At 35.3% G+C, this 19,495-nt stretch overlaps 3 protein-coding genes across 3 annotated transcripts; all 3 read right to left on the reverse strand.

The window, feature by feature from the left end:
- Window positions 1-1,522: 1,522 nt before the first annotated feature.
- LOC110377790 (trans-1,2-dihydrobenzene-1,2-diol dehydrogenase) lies at window positions 1,523-5,448 on the reverse strand. The gene is made up of 6 exons (XM_021336807.3): window positions 5,305-5,448; window positions 4,578-4,782; window positions 4,060-4,351; window positions 2,820-3,066; window positions 2,326-2,479; window positions 1,523-1,832 (listed from the first exon to the last, which is right to left on the reverse strand). The coding sequence occupies exons 2-6, from the start codon at window positions 4,780-4,782 to the stop codon at window positions 1,711-1,713; spliced, it is 1,020 nt and encodes a 339-aa protein (XP_021192482.3). The 5' UTR covers window positions 5,305-5,448; the 3' UTR covers window positions 1,523-1,710.
- Window positions 5,449-7,425: 1,977 nt separating this feature from the next.
- On the reverse strand, window positions 7,426-13,509 carry LOC110377761 (trans-1,2-dihydrobenzene-1,2-diol dehydrogenase). Its single transcript, XM_021336765.3, has 7 exons — window positions 13,414-13,509; window positions 10,985-11,022; window positions 10,309-10,513; window positions 9,425-9,713; window positions 9,054-9,300; window positions 7,961-8,114; window positions 7,426-7,700 (listed from the first exon to the last, which is right to left on the reverse strand). The coding sequence occupies exons 3-7, from the start codon at window positions 10,511-10,513 to the stop codon at window positions 7,582-7,584; spliced, it is 1,014 nt and encodes a 337-aa protein (XP_021192440.3). The 5' UTR covers window positions 10,985-11,022; window positions 13,414-13,509; the 3' UTR covers window positions 7,426-7,581.
- Window positions 13,510-15,315: 1,806 nt separating this feature from the next.
- On the reverse strand, window positions 15,316-19,343 carry LOC110377760 (cystathionine gamma-lyase). Its single transcript, XM_021336764.3, has 8 exons — window positions 19,150-19,343; window positions 18,566-18,718; window positions 18,297-18,493; window positions 18,121-18,211; window positions 17,254-17,521; window positions 15,854-16,006; window positions 15,598-15,772; window positions 15,316-15,511 (listed from the first exon to the last, which is right to left on the reverse strand). The coding sequence occupies exons 2-8, from the start codon at window positions 18,716-18,718 to the stop codon at window positions 15,367-15,369; spliced, it is 1,182 nt and encodes a 393-aa protein (XP_021192439.1). The 5' UTR covers window positions 19,150-19,343; the 3' UTR covers window positions 15,316-15,366.
- Window positions 19,344-19,495: the final 152 nt, after the last annotated feature.

Here is a 19,495-nt window from a genome sequence, read left to right on the forward strand (position 1 = left end):
CTTTTTCAGTAAGAGATCTGCAAAAGAAATGGAAAGGTCTTCGGGACTATTTTACTAGAGAGTCCAGACTTATAAACAGCGGACAACGTAAACGTAAGAGACCATTTTTAGAAATGCTCATGTTTCTAAATGACAAGTCGACGCCGGGGAAAGTCCCTGCAAATCACCAACCGGCAGAAACCAATCGATCGAAGATAGCAAAAAAGAACAGTTACTCTTCAAATAATGAGAATCGTAAATACCCTGAACCTTCAGTCGCAGCTACTACGCAACCTGCAAAACGAGAGTCAACGGAACTACAATTCAACGATCCAGATACAAACTTTTTGCTAAGTATTTTACCAGATATGAAATCAATGAATCCGACTCAAAATTTTGAATTTCGATTCCAAGTAATGACGCTGATCAAAAATATAAAATACAGTCAGCAAAATGCTGATTATTATGTTTACTCAGGTTCCTCGAATTTTACTAATCAAATTCCGAATTTTAAGCCATCTAACTTATACATAGAAACAGACCCTATTGCTAATGAAATAGTTACAGAAGATCAAAAGGTAATTATACAATGTTCGCAAAATAGTAGTCCGTCTCCATAGTTCAGTTAGGCGTTTTTTTAAATAAATATTTAGTTTAAAATGTAGTTTTTTTTTCTTATAGCCGCCGTTTCAGCAGTTAGTCTACATCACTTGCATTGACGTATCTCTTCAGGGTGCCTCATTATGCCTGAGCAGCGGGCGCATCGATTTAATTTCCCTAACAAGCATTTTTGTCCTTATTAGGCAGCTGAGAGGGAAGTATGAAAATAGTCGTGGTGGTGACTGATGTGGTTACATGAGCTGCGACGATGCGCTGCCGTTTGTCACGCGAACTCTCTTCCGTCAAGTTAAGTCCCTTCGTATCTAACACGTCAGCCATTGTTTTAAAACAAAACACGGGGAAAGTTTCGCACAGCAATTAGATCGATTAGATGCTTTCAAGGAAACGTTAAATAGTTGAGGAAGAGATGGCACGAGAGAACTTGTACTGTCGTTTGACTGTTGACTTAAGAATTAACTGGAAGCAACTGATTATAGAAAAAGATATGCTGTAGGAATTGCCGATTGAAAATAAAATGCTTCTTTAGGAATAAGGAAACTTTGTGTTCGGCACACGAAATAGCATCTGAAATTGGCACGTACCTATTTAAATAGGCATTGGAATAATTGCAAATTTTTACTTATTTACTTCTTTGGCCTTTAAAGATTGACTTGAGAACCTCCTCCTTTTAGGGAAGTTGGCTAAAAACCAATGGGAATAAAAATAATGATAATATATTATTCCTTCGACTTCCGATGTTTTAATAACTGCGATCATTTAACGTAACCGCTAGCGCCATCTGTTTTATGTTTATCAAAATGCGTCTGTTCAGAGTTGACCGTAACTGGAACATAAAGTAGCTAATCGTAACAGATTCTCAATAGATGGCGCTAGACGATTCAAATTAAAAGCAAATGTGTGTGAAGCCAGTGAAACAAAAGAATACGTAAATGTACAATAATATATTATTGAGCTCCATAATGACTTCATGAATATTACTATTTTAGTGCGTAAATAGATTTTACTATAAATGCGTATCATTCGAATTGTAAAACTACTGCGGTTGCAATTTGAGTATAGTAATTTTAATTTTTAATAGACTTCCACTGTTTCTGCATATGTAGGGTAGAATCACCAAGGATATTCTTTATCATCAGCGTCAAAGTGCACACCCAGTTGTCTCCGAATAATATCTTCAAGTAAAGCCAAACCCATACTCTCATCGTGGGTCATGCGAGGTGATTCAATGAGCCCTGAAAAATTATATCGATTAGGTTGGAAGTTTTGTCATTCCCAACCACTACAAAATAAAAGTGGGTAGGTAATGTTATGAGATTATTTTGGATTAAAATTGGTACGTAAGCATAAACTAGTTAATAAGATGACTTGTAAATTTTCCGGTATCGAGAATAATACGGACACCTGAGCATGAAAACGTCAGATCTCTTAACATTATCTTAGATACCTATATTACAATGACGCTAATCAGTTATAAATCCTGATAACACGATTATAGACCAATAAAGATAAACCTTATGTAAAAACTTTATCAAGGATTCGTGTAACCCGGAGATAGCTAATTATAAATTATTTTTGAACCGATTTTAATGAAAATGGGTTGGTACACAGCTGGCCTAGCAAAAGCCTGAACAAGGCTACTTTTACATAGGCTTTTTATCCGAGTGCGGGAAGTAGATCCCTCAGAACGTGAGTAACTACTAGTATAAAATAAGTTCGAATAATTACCTGCTCTAATACATCTCGCCACTTCCAATGCCTGGTAGACCAAACCGGGGCTATTCGTGAAGTTGTATGGGAGCTTCGACGAATGTAGTGGATACTCCTTAGTGGTGCCATCCACGTCTATCACTATGTGGGGGAAGTGGAACGGCTGCTCCAACTGAAAGAAAAACAAAGGAGTTGTGACCTGAGGTGTAGGTTACCCCTAAAGCATTTTGTATCAAAGATATGTGGAGAAGAGTGAGGAAGGTATCATGATCTGACTGGCCATTGCCCATTCATGTTGGGATCAGCTTCCAGTCCAAATAAATACAGCTGAGTGCAATGCATAGAACGAGTGACAATCTTACCTCCTCAACCCAGTTACCCGGGAAAATCCAACACCCTTAGGAATGTATGATGAAAATAATAAGAAAAGGCAAACTGAAAGAGTATCTGAAGTTTCCGTGGAAAAACTCAAGCACTCAACTATGGAAATTGTCATCGTAGTCTATTCTTACCGTAACCCGTCCCTTAGTTCCGTAAATAGTGGCCTTATTCCAGAACTCTTGCTGCGTGTGAATGTTAAGCACAGCCCGCTTACCACCTTCATATTCCAGGATAATAGTTTCCGCCAAGTCCACGCCAGAGTCGTACAGACTGCCGACTGTCGTTATCCTCTTAGGATCTTGCTTCCATACAAATTGTGGTAGCTGCAACACATATACTCCTACATCGAGTATAGCACCTCCACCGAATTCTTTTATACTGAAAAAATATTATTAACTAGGTGAAATGAGATATTAGACTGCACCCGTGGTCTACCTACTTGTTTAAGAGAGTGGCTACTATCTACATATGTTGGGTAATGTGATTTTCCATTAGAGAACTCGCAGTAGTTGAAGAGTGTCTTGATTTGAACTTTTGAACATCCTTGAAGCCTTTTGCAGGTCAGGAAAGTTTGCATATCAGTACCTACTACCAGAGCAAACTACTACAAAAATAGCTTAAATGCGATTCTGAACATTCGTTGTAGGTAATAGGTAACTGGAGATAAAATACATCTGTCATTATTATATTTCCAGAACTAAAAAGACTTTTGCCAAAATGTGCTAAATGCTTGCTAAATAAGCTATATTAAGGTAGATAGGTACATATTTATTACCCAGTTTTTACGATGACTTAGGTGTGAATCAATGAATAATAGAAATTAGCATACTGCTAACAAATCATCTTACGTTGACTGAAATAAAACAAAGCCTCATTTACAATTTACACATAGAGCAGCTCCTGTCTGACTTCACACGGGTTTAAATTATAAATATAGTACCTACATCCAATAAATGTTAATTTAAATTTTAAAAATCGTCTAAACAAGTAAATCCACTCCGTACATTATTAGTTTACCGCTAATAGGGGGTTGGACGCGGCGGGGGACATATTTTATAACGGTAACTAGTGAAAAATACCTACCTACTTATTACACAATAATAAAAGGCTGGGAAATGAAAGCTATTGTCATACTTGATCATATCTGCGCTCGAAGCATCGTGACCGTGAAATTATTTATCTGTTTGTGACAAAGTATAAAAACTACAACATCATCAACGTATAGGTAATCTAATAACAAGTATTATACAGCTATCTAATCTTTTGAGAATCTTCCATTTTACGTAACAGTGACCAACACCTGCTATAAATCGATTTGTCACTGGAATCTCCTAAATATAGAAATTAGAAGATTACAAGATCAAGTCTTACTGTGTGCTTCTGTCATCCGGACTAACGATTCCAAAGTCAGCCTCAATAAACTTGATGTCACCAAGTTTTCCATTCTGTATGTCTTTCTCCAAATCAATGTATGCTGGAGAGAACCTAGTCCAGACAGCTTCCATAACAAACAGTTTCTTCTTCTTGGCTAGGCTAATAACACTGCGGGTTTGCTTAGCATTTAGACAAAATGGTTTTTCGCACAACACGTGTTTGCCGTTTTCAAGAAACAGTATTGAAAGTTCATAGTGCTCCGAATTCAATGAACCGATGTAGGCGACATCTGGAAAACAGAACGATCTTTCATGGTACATATGTTTATTTCATTGGAATGCCACCATAACCCCTACTTGGAAAACAAAGGTCTGAAAATTAATCTTGACAGACTTGAGCAGCTCAGCAGAACCATGCATCTTCTTTATTCCGAGACTAGGACTACGTAGACTACGTATAACTCTAAGTCTTTTGCATTTGCATCCAGGTACAACTAATACTCACACTCTACTCACCAATATCATTACTCTTAGCCATTGCCTCATAAGAGTCAAACACTTTGGGTATGCCATGCGTTTTAGCGAAATCCGCAGCTCTGCTTTTATTCCTGGCTGCCACTGCAACTATCTCCTGGTCTTCCTTATTCGGATACGAGTTGAAAGCGTTCACGAAGTCATGGCTGATCCTCCCAGCCGTCACAATTCCCCACCGGAGTGTCATCTGGAATTAAAGTAGGTCCATGATACGTACAAATATTTTATATACCTATGTGCAAAGGTAGCTTTTGTTTCCATCTGTTTAGCCTTCTTGTTTCCACGAAATCTCAAAAACTGCAAGTCAAGTCGGTACATCTGCTTATTCCTTCTCTGATAACTCTTTAATCTTATATCTATGGGATGTCATTGTTATGCACATCACCGGTTTCTGCTATCTATCTACGTATCTCCTTAATACATCTGTTTGAGATTACTCATCCAGATTAATGTGTCTTATCTTCTACATATTATGTACCTGTGTATACGAAAAACAAGAAGTCACACGTTTTAGATACAAAACAATAGATAGGTTACTTGCATAAAACTAAACAAAAGACGGCTCTTATCCCAAAACGAATTTCTAACAACACAACAATTTGATAACCTACCTACCTATTTTGGAGCATTGACCAAGAAAAGAGAAAACACTAAAACAAAATACATAACAGTAGGTACATTACATACAATAATATAAAATTAAACTAACCTTAGCAATCTTATGAGAAACACGTAAACACTTCACAATAACTAACTTATATCTGAACAGTGAAATATGCTGTGGTTCCGAAAGGTGATAGGCCACGATAATGAAAATAAACACTATCTTGACTTACTAATCAATAAATAATTATCTTTATTGGATATACCTAAGTTCCGATGTTTCTGTTTTGAGTAATTTCAAACTTTTTATGTTTCAGCAGGTATTCAATTAGTTGTTCTGTAGCAGCCACAATACGTACAAGTTTTTCATCCATCAAATAAATTTCCTACTCCCTTCTGTTAGCTACTGACTCTTAAATAAGAAATCCTCCAGCAACAACTAACTATGCAATGTATAGTCGCTTGCATGCTAAGCAGATTATGTACCTGCCTACATGACTTTCAGCAGCTGAATTAAAATAGGTACCTATGTCCCACGTAGACAATACATATCATCAACCCGCATTGTACAAGCGTGGTGATTAGTGCTCAACCCATCTCTATATGAGAGGTCTTTGCCTAGCAGTGGGGTGATTAAAAAGCTGATGGCAACGTAAATTTGCCTGGAAATGCAACACGAACGATTATCCAATAAATAACTCGCGATATTGATTAATACTCAAATTTTCATCGGCCATGTCAAAAAAGCTGGCCTCTAACATGCCTACTCATAATTATCAGCATCAGTTGTTTTTGCTTTGTATTTAGCAAGTCATTCAATTGATATATTGATGGTATACCTACTGTCAATCCGGTATTGAAGATATCTTGTCTTACTGATAACTGATGTAATAAAAGCGGTTCGTTTACCTACAGTTTTAAGCGTACGAGATCAAGGCCAAGTATTATCTATTGATATTGATAATTCGGTTCATTACCAAGGCTGTAACGTTATCAATTTTGCTTGCTTACGTAAGATTGAAAATTCACGTAGGCAATTAGTATGTTTTATCAATTTTAGTTAGTACGCTGATATTATTGAGGTTAACAATTTTTTAATAGTAGTTAGCCGTATAATAATACCAGAGGAAAATTAATATTAAAAGCCATTTTAGGCTTCACCATAATCCATAATCATGTCGTGGTCGGCTTCAAGTCTAACCGGAAAAAAATAAGTAAATAATACTGTTAGGTACCTACCTTTACATGAAGCTACTGCCTATCTGACCTACTCAACCCAGTTACCCGGGTAATCCCGGGTCAATCTTCCCCTTGGGAAGACTGGTTATTTTCAATACACATAGGAACTTGTTGAAAAAAGTCGTGGTGGCCTAGTGGGTAAAGGACCAACCTCAAGTATGAGGGCGCGGGGTCGATCCCAGGTCAGGCAAGTACCAATGCAACTTTTCTAAGTTTGTATGTACTTTCTAAGTATATCTTAGACACCATTGACTGTGTTTCGGATGGCACGTTAAACTGTAGGTCCCGGCTGTCAGTGAACATCCTTGGCAGTCGTTACGGGTAGTCAGAAGCCAGAAAGTCTGACACCAGTCTAACCAAGGGGTATCGGGTTGCCCGGGTTACTGGGTTGAGGAGGTCAGATAGGCAGTCGCTTCTTGTAAAGCACTGGTACTCAGCTGAATCCGGTTAGACTGGAAGCCGACCCCAACGTGATTGGGAAAAAGGCTCGGAGGATGATGATGATAGGAACTTGTTGACATAGATTGTTGACTGTTATTACCCATCTAGAAACCGAACACGTTAACCATGGCTTACTAAGTTTTCTGTGGACAATTCATAGACAAATATCGTCTAAGTTGTTTTCAAGAACGAATCCCAATAGGTAGCTTGCTGAATCATTTTCAAAGCCTCAGTCAGTTCAAAGGCGTATGGGATACGCCTTTGAACTGACTTTAGCTTCACCTTGGTTAATTAATTTTGCGGACTCGATATTTAACCCAAGAGCTTGTTGTAAAACCTATATCTTATTTCTTAGGTTTATCAAAATATGACTATAGGAGACTATAAAAATATGCTTCGTCGTTGTAGGAGATCAGTAACGTAATAGGAAAGTGAAAATACTTTTTGAAGTTATAGGCTAGCAATTCTAGCATCTTCCTCCTTTCCGAAAGGTGTAGAGCTGCGCACTACATAGAGCCTATTGGTTGGCTAAAATTGAAACAACACATTCATGAACGAAATCATTTATTTAATAACATTGTAATATATAGTAACAATGATTTACATAAATCCATTCAAAATGCATTTTGTTGAACTCTTATACAAAATAACGAATAAATACAGGCCCTACATGAGCACATCACTTGTATAGCTCCGTGATTGTTCAAGCGAATTCCTGATCGTCCACATCGTAGTGGACGCCCAACTGTTTTCTTATGGTGTCCCTCAGTTTGGCCAGCTCCAGACTTTCCTTGTGCGACATACGGGGTGACTCGATTTGTCCTGCAGGAAATAAGCTGTGAGTTACCGTCTTCCATTCTATGAATTATTTTTGAGAGATACGAAGCATGACCTTATAATATAACACAAAAATTTATGACAAACATTAAGTTACAAGTTATTTAACACCCAGTTTTGAAAACTTGATTGCTTTGAAATAATGCCCCAGACTTCCACAAAATTGACAAAGTGCTTTTAAAAGATTATTTTTTATGTTGTTTTGCACGTTGACTCAACCAAGAATATAAGGAAAACATACATACCATTACGAATACACTTTGCCACTTCCACAGTCTGATAAACGAGACCCGCGCTGTTCTCGAAGTTGTACGGAAGTGGTGACGTGTGCAGTGGGAACTTCTTCACGTCTCCATTGACGGCAGTCACTCTGTCAGGGAAGTGGAAGGGATCCTCCAGCTAGGAGAAATAAAAAGAAAATAAAACTACTTTACTTATAGCCAGGATGTTTTCAGAAAGCTTTTATAAAGCAATATGCCTTTAACAAAGGACAATGCTCAAAAAAAACCCAAGCCCGGCGCAAACGAAAAGTAACTCAAATTATAGGTAATAATAAGTAATGTAATACTGCATAGGAGGCATCATCGAAATCAATGGCTAAATGTATGAAATTGCTATTTGAATTTTTAAAGGGGTAACATGAGCAGCTGGGGCTTATAGTTTAATTAAAGTGCTATCTGAAACAACAAACAAGTAATATGGCAAGTAATAAGCTTCTCCAAAAAGATACATCAATGCCGAAGTACAGGCTGCAGCGCCCACGTCATCGCGTCATGAGCGTTTTACATTACTTAGGGTGGGCTAGACATGAGGAACAGTTCGCGCATCCCGCAACATTTTTGGATCTCGTCGTGTTAGAAATAAAGAATCGATGACTTTTAAGCGTTATTATTAAAATGAAAAGTACATTCATATCCTGTTTTAGTTCTATCATCCTATTATCTTGTAAAAGTAGGTAGAATAGTGGAGAAGTTGCTATAAACATGTCATTACAACACTCTTAAACCACACCTGTATCTGTTTGCTGGTCCTTTTACTAATACATTATGTTACCCCTCAAATCTTGAGTAGCAATGTACCGCAGATGTTAAAATTCAAATAGCAATATCACACATATAGCCACTGATTTCGATAATGCCCCCTATGTAATATTTAATTACTTATTTTTAGCTATATTTTGAGTTACTATTCTTTTGCGCCGGGCCTGGGTTTTTTTCTCATACTTCATGAGCATTGTCCTTTTAGGGATCGATATAACTTACTATTCTTAAGTAACTACTTCTAACTTAGCACTAAGCAAGCAACAAAATCAGCAAATTACTTTAACATCATCCTTACCGTAATGCGGCCTTTAGAGCCATAGATCGTAGCCCTGTTGATGAGCCTCAGTCGGGACTGAGTGTTGAGAACTGCTCGCTTGCCACCTCCATACTCCAAAATGATTGTCTCTGTCTCATCCACACCTTCGCTGTTCAGTTCACCAACAGCTGTGATCCTCTCGGGGTATTTTTTGAACACGTACTGGGATAATTGGAGCAAGTAGATACCGATGTCGAGCAAAGCACTGCCTCCTTGATCTTTTTTGCTGAAAGGAAATTTTCTTTAATATTACTTTGATGTCAATACGTAAACTTTTCAATGTTTTACTGGGCCTGTTACAAATGGTCGAAAAAGAACTATATATAATAAGGAGTCCTGTGAAAACTTACAACATCCTATCAGCCTCGCAGAAAATTCCGAAGTTACCCTCTAAGAATGAAACATCCCCAAGATTTCCCGCTGCGATTTCATTCTCCAAGTAAATGTAAGCGGGACAGAAGCGAGACCAGACTGCTTCCATGAAGAACAAGTTCTTCTTCTTGGCCAAGTTGATCAAAGTCTCCGTTTGTTTGAGGTTCAAACAGAACGGTTTCTCACACAACACGTGCTTGTCATTTTCCAGGAACAGCTTTGTAAGCGCATAGTGGTCAGGATTCAAAGCACCGATGTAGACGACATCTGTAAAAGAAATGGGAAATAGTAATCATAATATAGAATTCAAATAGATTTTAGTCCAAAATCATATTGATTTTTTGTGTTCCTTTCAAACGTATGAAGCCAGCTAATTTTGCTTCAGTTACAAATGGTACGGCTGAGTATGCACAAGGAAACAGACGTTTTATCTGATAAAATAATATCGACGACCTTGAAATTATGTAGTTACACTAATGTTAAATACAGGTGCTCGAGATTAGATCTTATGTTGAGTACATAGGTACTTTGGTTAAGATAAATTAGTTGTTAGTTTGAAATGCAAAATGTATTTCTTAATATGATGAAAACAACTGTTTATATTATAATGAAGATGTGTTTTCATACTTTTTTTTTTGTGAAACAGCGTACTCTTTTAACATGCTGACCAACTGATTTATAATTACAGTACCGGTAGGTACAAAAAGCGGAACCAGTATCAGTTACTTTGTTCCGCTAAACTTATGTTTTTTTCAGCAAACCATTTGCAGAGCTTACACAAACATATTTATTAGTTTATAGAGAACATAAAAATAACTATAACTAAAAAATAATTTTGATAAAACACATGTCATGGTCTTACCGACATCACTACTCTTGGCCAATGCCTGATAACTATCAGCGACTTTGGGAATTTTATGAAGTTTCGCGAACTCCGCAGCCCTGCTCTTATCTCTGGCTGCTACAGACACTACGGCCTGGTCTCCTTTGTCAGGGAACGAGTTCAATGCGTTGACGAAGTCATGGCTAATCTTGCCGGCTGATACGATTCCCCAACGCAGTGTCATCTGAAAAATGGGCAAGGTATTGTTAGAGAAATACAAAACAAGAAAATCCTAGAAGATATCGTATCTATTATCGTTACCTATCGATATTAACGTTTTTCACTAAGATTCTTATTCGGTTTAATATTTTTAGGCGTAAATCAATAAAAAATAAATAAATACTAAAAGATTTCTAAATGAAACATGCGGAATTACAAAAAAAAAGATTTAAAAAAAAAAGCTGTTCCATCCCAAAATGTAGGTACAATGCTTCGGAGTTATCAAAAACTATATTGATTTCTAAAACCTGTGCCATTCAAAAACCTTTCTTAAGTTTTAGTTACGTATTTCGATCAATTATTTTACACTAAAATTAACTGCTCGGTTGCCAAATAAACAAAAATCAACGCGATGCAAAGAAATGCTAGCAGAAGTCACCAGAAGCAAGAAACTCGTTATAAAAAACAATAAATTGAATAATATTGCGTAACTCACCTTTACTGGCTAGACGTTCACGAATGACTGATAAACTTCTGAAAACAGAGGGTCATAAGATTATTCATATTATTGTATGTTATCAAAGTTAGGTATAGATTTTTGGGTTATCTAGAACGTGTTGATATCGATTTATCTTTGGAGTGCACACCGGTATATAAACAAGCTCAATCAATTCAGATTTTGCACCCACGGGTTGCCACAGCCTAAAAACGTCCACTGGGATTTCCCCTACCCTTACCACTAGGCTTGTTATTGAGCGCAGTGTGGAACATTTTTAGATTCGGAGATGCTGCAGCCCATCTTCGAGGAACACATTTAGTACCCCACTCGCTGCTGCGTGGTAGGAGTACCACCACCAGGCCGTCGCCAGAACTTCATTTATTTTTCGGCAGGGTGCGCCACGGGCAGGTGATGTTGGCAATTGGGGCAGGACGATTTTAGGTTTGCTCCCTTCCATGCTACACCCACGATAACACACAAACAATGATGGATTTTTTTTAAGTAACAAAAAATATAGGTTTGTGCCAACCTGTGTAGCTGCTGCTGAGTAGGTACTTAGTAGGTACCTTCACTCTTACTAGAGCTTATTTAGTACAAATTGCACGGTGTTTACGCATTTAAATGCCGATAACAATCCATATCACAAGTGGTATTCACACTCAAGTGGATCTACATTATGAATTATAACAACCCTAAAATAGACATAAAATCAGCATTAAACTGATAAGTTAATTGGTACCTATACATACGTAGGTACCTAGCTATTTATTTACCTATATTTCAGGAAAATGCAATAATAACTACCTACGAAATAATATTTTACACGAAGCAATCCCAGGATTGTATCATCGTCTAATAGGTATTATTGTTAGGTCATTCGCCCCACGATGATACACAGATAAATTTAGATTTAATAAGCGATGTCAGTGGCCCGCAATCACGAGAACTCGCCAACTCCCGCCTGTTTTGTTTAAAGAAACCCGACCTACGACAGCCAGGTCAAACAACTGCTGAGCAACATTGCTTGGTCTATTACAATTGAGTGTCCCCTTGTTTATTAAACAGAATCATATGTGCAAAAAGTTTGAAAACAAATGACAACAGATTATGAACCTACACTTGAATGATGTACTTACCTACCTATAGGTGAGTAATCAGCATCTGTGTGTTTACAAACTTTTTCTAAAAGTGGTCTTATAGGTAGGTACCTACTTACCTATTAATTTGTGAATACCTAAGAAGGTAATTTAAGATCAACCCAAATCCAATCATTATGAATTTAACTCTTTGTGATCCTGTTTTATTTTTGCTTATCCTAATTTAAAAACTGAATTTTGGGAAGGTTGCCTTGCCCATAGGTAGCCTCTAATAATAATTCTTTCAATTCTGTCTTTTTTGCTCCTCCGTTGCAAAATCTTAAAGGTCTTTTAGCCACTTTTAGGGAATTGTTGATTTCACAAGGAAGACACAATTATAAGTTTGACTTCAGTTAACATTCAGCATAAAAGTACCTGAAAAGTATGGTAACCTGTTGTTCCAGACTTTTCATCATTTATGGTTTACAAGACTATTATGATTTTGAGGTCAAAACCTTTCACTGTACAATAACAGACACTTAACTGAATCTGGTTAAGATAGAAGCAGACCAAAATTTGAAAAAGGCTAGAGAGATGATGATTGATTTCCAATTTTTTATGTTTTCTGATTAATTAACTACATACCTATGTACTTAACATCTACCTTAGCTACATTTGCATTAATACTTAATGTTTTTAATCTTAATTTAAAATGATGCGAGACACGACTCCGGAATTTGGATTCACACTTTCAGGCATTCAAACAATTGTGTTTCCGTACATTGCTATCGGGTTGTAAAGCTCGCCACCAACACCTGAAATGATGACCACGACCACTCTGTCAAGAGTGATAACGACAAAGAAGAACATTGCTATAAGTTTTTATTCACTGGTATAAGATTCTGAAAATTTTCATTTCATCTGGAAGTAGAATAAAGAGGTACAATATGATTATTCTGAATCTTTAGATATGTGTGAGGCCCATGCAGTAGACACAGTGACCAATATCCGAAAACCGTTCTGGTTGTTTGAGGTCAAAATCTGCCTGACATAATAAAGTATTTATACCAACTAGTTTAATGTTAGGCACTAGCCTAACAGCAGTAACTTACCTACTCGTAATACCATACCTGGCCACAATAATGGCTCAGCCTACTGTAGTTATGTAACAATCCTTGTGAATAAAAAGTAAAATGACCCACTGACCATTATTTTCTTTAAAAAAGTGTCTATGAAGTTTCTTTCCAGTTGTAAACTTTGACATGAATAGCAGCAGCATCATTTCTTCGTTTGTATACTACAATGATAATATAAAGGAGTAATAATAATTAATACGTATATCTTACTAACCTGACTGACCATTTAGCAGGATCCTCGATGACATAAACAAACAGGATTGGTTTCTATTTCTATTACAATCTCTACATAACTAACAATGACAATAACTCGACTTGGTTTCAATCAAGTGCGAATTTTTTAACCATGCACAGATTCACTCACTCAGCAGTGTTGCGATTACGTAAAACGAGACAGAAAATAAAAACTAACAAGTACAAAATAAACTTTCGCGATATTTTGAATTTACCGCTACATCAGGTACATGTTACAGCACTTACAGCGAGAAAAAGTAACTAGTTACTCAGTTTTGAAAATAACTGTTTAACAGTTTCTAACATAACGTTTTATTTGGCAGTGTATCATAACCGTTACAAACGCCATATAAAAAAAAAACGATCAAAATTTAAAATTTTATTAAGGATTCAAATATTTTTTAGTAATTGTTGTAGTAAATTTTTAAATTAAGATTCATGTTTAAATTATTAGAAAATAATAGTTAACCCCGGAGTGCATCTGTGCAATCGTAATACATTACAGAATGGATATCTAACGTAATTACCTAATATCAGATATAATGCACTTATTTCTTCCTTAAAAGGTAGGCAAAGAAGATTGTTTTACGTTTATTATTTTTAAGACACCCTCTAGCTAGATGATTGTAAATATAAAAGTGTGTTCGTATGACTTATGTTCAAAAATGTGTAGGTAAGTAAGTACAATATAATTAAATATGTTACCCATATTGCTTGTGACATGCATTTGCTTTGTCATTGAACAATTTAGATTATTGTCATGTTTTTGGAGCAGTGATGAACACTGAATTAAAAGAAAAAGCATTCGAGAGTTGATCTTTTTTATATTTATGAATATGTCAAATAACTTAAAAAATTGTAACAATGTATCTTTTCGATAATTTTATAATTATACAATAGACATAATTATTAAAACAAGAAATGTGTATAAACAAATAAAATTGTAGGTACCTAATTAACGATAAATAATATGAAGTATATAATATGTTTTGAACGTGATTACCATAATAAAGGAGCTAAAAATGTGTGATAAACATAAAAAAATAGCACTTCGTAATAAAATAAAAATAACTAACCACAATGAGGTAAGGTAAAATTAAGTTGAATACTGTCGTGACAATATTTCCACAATAGCCTAAACAAATGCACACACTTAACCTTTCTATTGATATGTTAAGTTCACCAAGTAAACCCTATTGTGTTTTTAAATACAGATTTATGTATGAAGATTCAATCAATTGAATAACATTATGGTAATACATAAAACAAGCTTTACAATACTTGTCTATTTATATGTTCATAGATTTATGAGATACATAAAGTTATCATTATCACCAGTGCAATTGTGCTAAATATTGAGCAAAACGTAAAGAATAAATGTTTTGTTTATCTTGAAGATGTAGAAGTAAAAGCAAGAGATATATCTTTCTCACTAACTATTGTAATCTGTATATTTTGCACTTATCACGATTATTATCATACTAGCTTTTGCTCGCAACTTCGTTCGCGTGGAATAGTGACTACCAGCAGATTTTTGATTTGACCAATAGATGGCGCTATATGTCCGGAATAATTTTATTTTTATTTTTTTTGTAATAAAAACTATCCTATGTCCTTTCTCAAGTTTCAAACTATGTCTGTACCAAATTTCACACAAATCGGTTCAGTAGTTTAGGCGTGAAGAAAAGACAGACAGACAGACAGACAGACAGACAGACAGAAAGACAGACAGACAGACAGACAGAGTTACTTTCGCATTTATAATATTAGTTTGGATTATTTCGAGTAAATTTGAAAATAATTAAAACAGATCTGACATCTTGCTGATTCACGAATACATAAACATTATACTAACTTTTGCGAAAGTAGCTTAACCAAAAAATTAATTAAATAGGTATTTTAATGATAATTATTTAGATAAATACTAATGTCATTAAAATGCTTCGCTAAACGCTCTTTCTAAATCTTGAATGAGATCTTCTACGTCTTCTAAACCGACTGAGAGCCTTATTAGTGAATGAGTGATACCGAGCTCCTCTCGCTGTTTCTCGGGAACTGATGCATGTGTCATTACCGATCTACAAAATAAAAAATAAATAAATTAAGCTACTAACTTACACGTGATTATTTAAAAAATGCAAATAGAAATGATAATAATCCTTACGGTAATTCCGCCAAACTTTCGTATCCTCCCAAACTTTCAGCCAAAGTGAATATTTTCAAAGAACTTAAAAACTTTCTTGACTCTTTTAGATCACCGCAGTGTTTGAAACTAAAGACACCAGAATGCCCAGTCATTTGTTTTTTGGCAATCTCATAATGTTTGTGAGAAGGCAGTCCTAAAAGTAATAAAATTATAATGAGTATATTATGTATTTATGGAATTGCAATTAGAGAAACTTAATGGCAAGGTACAATACCTGGATGCATAACTTCAGTTACTTTAGGATGCTTTTCTAACCACTGAGCAATTATTAGAGCAGATTCTTTATGGCGTTCCATACGCAAAGCCAATGTTTTGAGACTTCTGTTTACTAGGTAACAATCAAATGGCGACGGCACCACACCCATGGCTGAAAACATAAGATAATTATGTCATATAAAATTACAAAATCACATTTATGTAAGTATACGTTGGAGACATTAAAAATATTGCTTCGGACTTTGCACCGCATGAATTGAACCATTGTTCATTAATGTAATCAGCGATATTTCATATAGAATGGGGTCCTTATAGTTATCTCTAATAAATCATACCTACGAGTCACTAATATTTTCTTTAAACAGAATGGAAACTTGTAGTAGCCAAGCCATTCTTTTAAAACCTAGCGCTAGTCAACCATTTCTTTAAAAGATAAATAGACACTTGTCAGGTCGTGATATATTATTATATTTTTATGTCTAATTATTTCATAAATAATCAATGTTACATTAATAAAAAAAATAGTATTGAAATGTATATAACGATCTTTTGGTATTTGCATGAGTTCTAGGTAGGCATATGCCTGATTGCTCTCGTAATCCCATATCATTTTTAAGAAACTGTTTGGAAGTTGGCGATTGAAACACCCATACTTCGGAGAGCACGTAAGTACCTATTGGTCATGCGGCGACTCTCTCTCCAGTCATGTCGTATTCCCGTGCCATCGCTATAATATAGAGAGAATAGAGAGTGCTCCTGTATCGGCGCAAATGTTTGTGCATGACATTATGTTTGGCGCAGATGGTCGATTTTTAGAGAGAACAGCTGCCGTGACCGACATTCAGATTCAGTATTCGTCGTATTTAAAACATCGGATTAATTCATCTCCATTACATCACATTGTGCTATAATTATGTTAACTGATACAATAATCATATGTTGAATGGACTGTATTATATAAAAAAAGTTGTTTATTGACGAAATATAATAAGTTTTAGTAGAAATTATAGAAGCAGCTGTTATTTCGTCACTAGTAAAATGAGTCATACTAGGCTATACCGGCGTGTAAACCGCAAGTCATTCTATACTAGACTAATTAATAGTGATAAAGGCGATTTTCTATACTTCGTCATATATCATTTTCCCATGTCATGATTACAGATTATTCGTGAGCAAAATTTTAATACAAACACACAGTGGAAAATACACACATATAATTTGTAGGTAATTTGGTTATGCTAAATATTTAACTACCTACAAGACATGTAAAACAAACGAACTACCTACATGCATAATAAATTAGGAGCGAAGCGTAGACTATTGCACTAAGGTCATAATTAATGCATCACGACCAAAGTCAAAGGTAAAAAGGAATTTAAAAAACAAACATCAACTCACCATTTTGTAAAAATCTAAGTTTTTCCGCGAGTGCATCGTCGTTAGTTGCTGCTGATCCCATCACTACGTCTGAGTGTCCATTCATATACTTGGTTAATGAGTACAAAACTATGTCTGCGCCGAAGTCCAACGGCTTTTGTAGGTAACATGTGAGGAATGTATTATCCACAACCACAATAATATCACCATGCTCTTTGACTACTTTGGAAGCCGCAGCAATATCAACAACTTTTAAGTTGGGGTTTGTCGGGGTCTCTAACCAGAGCATCTAAAACAAACAATTTTGCTATAAGAACTTCCTTTAAGTCATTGTCTCTCATACCTACCTAAGTCAACTCAAAATTTCAGCAATGCAATAAAATGTTATCGTAAGCATAACGTTAATGCTTATTTATTATGAAATAAACCACTTCTGATAAAGATTGTTATTGATCGTGTTACGTAAATATTATAAAATTATTAATGTAATAATATTATTAATTTTCGTCACTTTAATGTTATATTCGTAAAAAGATAAAGCATAAACGATTAACAAGAATAATATTATTGCAACACGGTTAATTATTGCAAGACCCTTAAGATGGCCTGGCCAAAACATAGTTTTATGGTTTGATAATTATTGGCATTCATTAAAGAGTATTAATATTCAAATAACCCTCATATTATGGCAATTGACGATAAAGATGCGTATGATAATCAGCAGATGTCTGTAACCAGAGTTAATGACTTTAACATACCCCAGTTTAGCGATTTTAAGTTGACCCAATTAGCCTATAAAAATATTGTTTTGTTGACATAGGTTTTGACATAGGACAGAGTTTAATACGAATGCTTCTATTTAATTTGCCAAAAAAATCAAGCACTTACCTTGGTGTTTGATTGAATAGCTTTTTCTAAATTTCCAGGAACCGTGATGTCCGTGAACGTTACTTCTATTCCTAGTCTAGTTATAACTTGCCTGAAACGTAATTAATCGAATGTTTTAGCGAGTTCACATAACTTCGATATAAATTAGTGATTAAATATTCTTAAAATTTTGTTACCTTAAAAGACGATTGGTGCCGCCATAAAGATCATCAATTGAAATTATGTGGTCACCTTGATTAAGAAGCATAGCTACGGTTGTGATCGCTCCTAATCCAGAAGCAAAAGTGAAACCATGTTTTCCACCCTCTAACGCTGCAAGGCATTCTTCCAAGGTATTTCTTGTTGGGTTTCCTGATCTTCCGTATTCGAAGCCCTAAGATATCAATGTGTTATTGTATGCAATATAAACTATAATTAAATTAGAACGTTTAAAACAATTTCTTACTGTATGCTCAGCTGGAGCCGGTTGCTTGAAAGTGGTAGACAAAGTAATAGGTGGCACTACCGCAGCACTATTCCATTTTTCAGGTTCCTGACCAGCATGTATGGCAACGGTAGCGAAGCCTGGTTGTTGTTTCAAAAATCCTTGATCCGTCATCTGTTATTAGAAACCGTAACTAATAAGTGGTAAATTAAAAATCATTACATACATGATAAGAACTTCTATACTAGCCATGAAAAAATATAAAGAAATTTTTTTTCCCATATCAACGACGTAAAAAATCCCATACATTATTTAATTAAAATGTGAAACTTCCATTGCATTTCAAATATTTAACAACTCTAAGTAAATTATAAATAAGTACCTTATCAGTTAGTTAGTAGCTTGTTAAAACGTCAGAAGTTACAAACTACCGAAAGAATAAAAATCTATATATAATTCTCCTAAAAATTGCACGCTAAAATTCAAGGTTAATGGGAATGGTAAAAATGTGCCAATGTTTCATCATTCTGTACACAAGGCAACCCAATACTATTTTAATATTATATCAGTTCTTATTAAAATATTTTTCAATAAAAAAATCTTACCTTAATTTAATTCCGATTTAAATTAGTGCCAAAATGTTTCTTAGCTAACCTATTCAACACACTACCACCGGGAATTGAGTTACGATGGCAAATGAACAGTTTCAGATGTCAAAATGCCGTTTTATTAAACTTATATACCGCCCGGCATAATCATGAATGAATCACATTCATTGGTCGAAACGACTTGTGGAGTCTACAAAGACATGTTTTACGCATTGATAGAAAAACCTTTTTACTCTATTTTTCACGATGTCACGTTATAGTGCATTCGTGCCAAAATAACTAGTTACTTAACGTTATTGTGATAACGTTACACAAGTTCTATTGAAAATTAATTTCAAATAAA

Source organism: Helicoverpa armigera, chromosome 3 (genome assembly GCF_030705265.1).
Source record: "Helicoverpa armigera isolate CAAS_96S chromosome 3, ASM3070526v1, whole genome shotgun sequence".
NCBI classification, from domain to species: Eukaryota; Metazoa; Arthropoda; class Insecta; order Lepidoptera; family Noctuidae; genus Helicoverpa; species Helicoverpa armigera.

Coding starts and splice junctions, on each gene's coding strand:
- LOC110377761 (XM_021336765.3), bottom strand. CDS start 10,513: ATGACACTGCGTTGGGGAATCGTATCAGCCGGCAAGATTAGCCATGAC. Junction 8,115..9,053: donor GCTCTAAAGGCCGCATTACG/GTAAGGATGATG, acceptor TATTTCTCCTAG/CTGGAGGATCCCTTCCACTT. Junction 7,701..7,960: donor GGCAAAGTGTATTCGTAATG/GTATGTATGTTT, acceptor TATTTCCTGCAG/GACAAATCGAGTCACCCCGT.
- LOC110377790 (XM_021336807.3), bottom strand. CDS start 4,782: ATGACACTCCGGTGGGGAATTGTGACGGCTGGGAGGATCAGCCATGAC. Junction 4,352..4,577: donor GGCTAAGAGTAATGATATTG/GTGAGTAGAGTG, acceptor TCTGTTTTCCAG/ATGTCGCCTACATCGGTTCA. Junction 1,833..2,325: donor GGCGAGATGTATTAGAGCAG/GTAATTATTCGA, acceptor ATAATTTTTCAG/GGCTCATTGAATCACCTCGC.
- LOC110377760 (XM_021336764.3), bottom strand. CDS start 18,718: ATGACGGATCAAGGATTTTTGAAACAACAACCAGGCTTCGCTACCGTT. Junction 15,773..15,853: donor AACTGAAGTTATGCATCCAG/GTATTGTACCTT, acceptor TATTACTTTTAG/GACTGCCTTCTCACAAACAT. Junction 15,512..15,597: donor GAAAGTTTGGCGGAATTACC/GTAAGGATTATT, acceptor TTTATTTTGTAG/ATCGGTAATGACACATGCAT.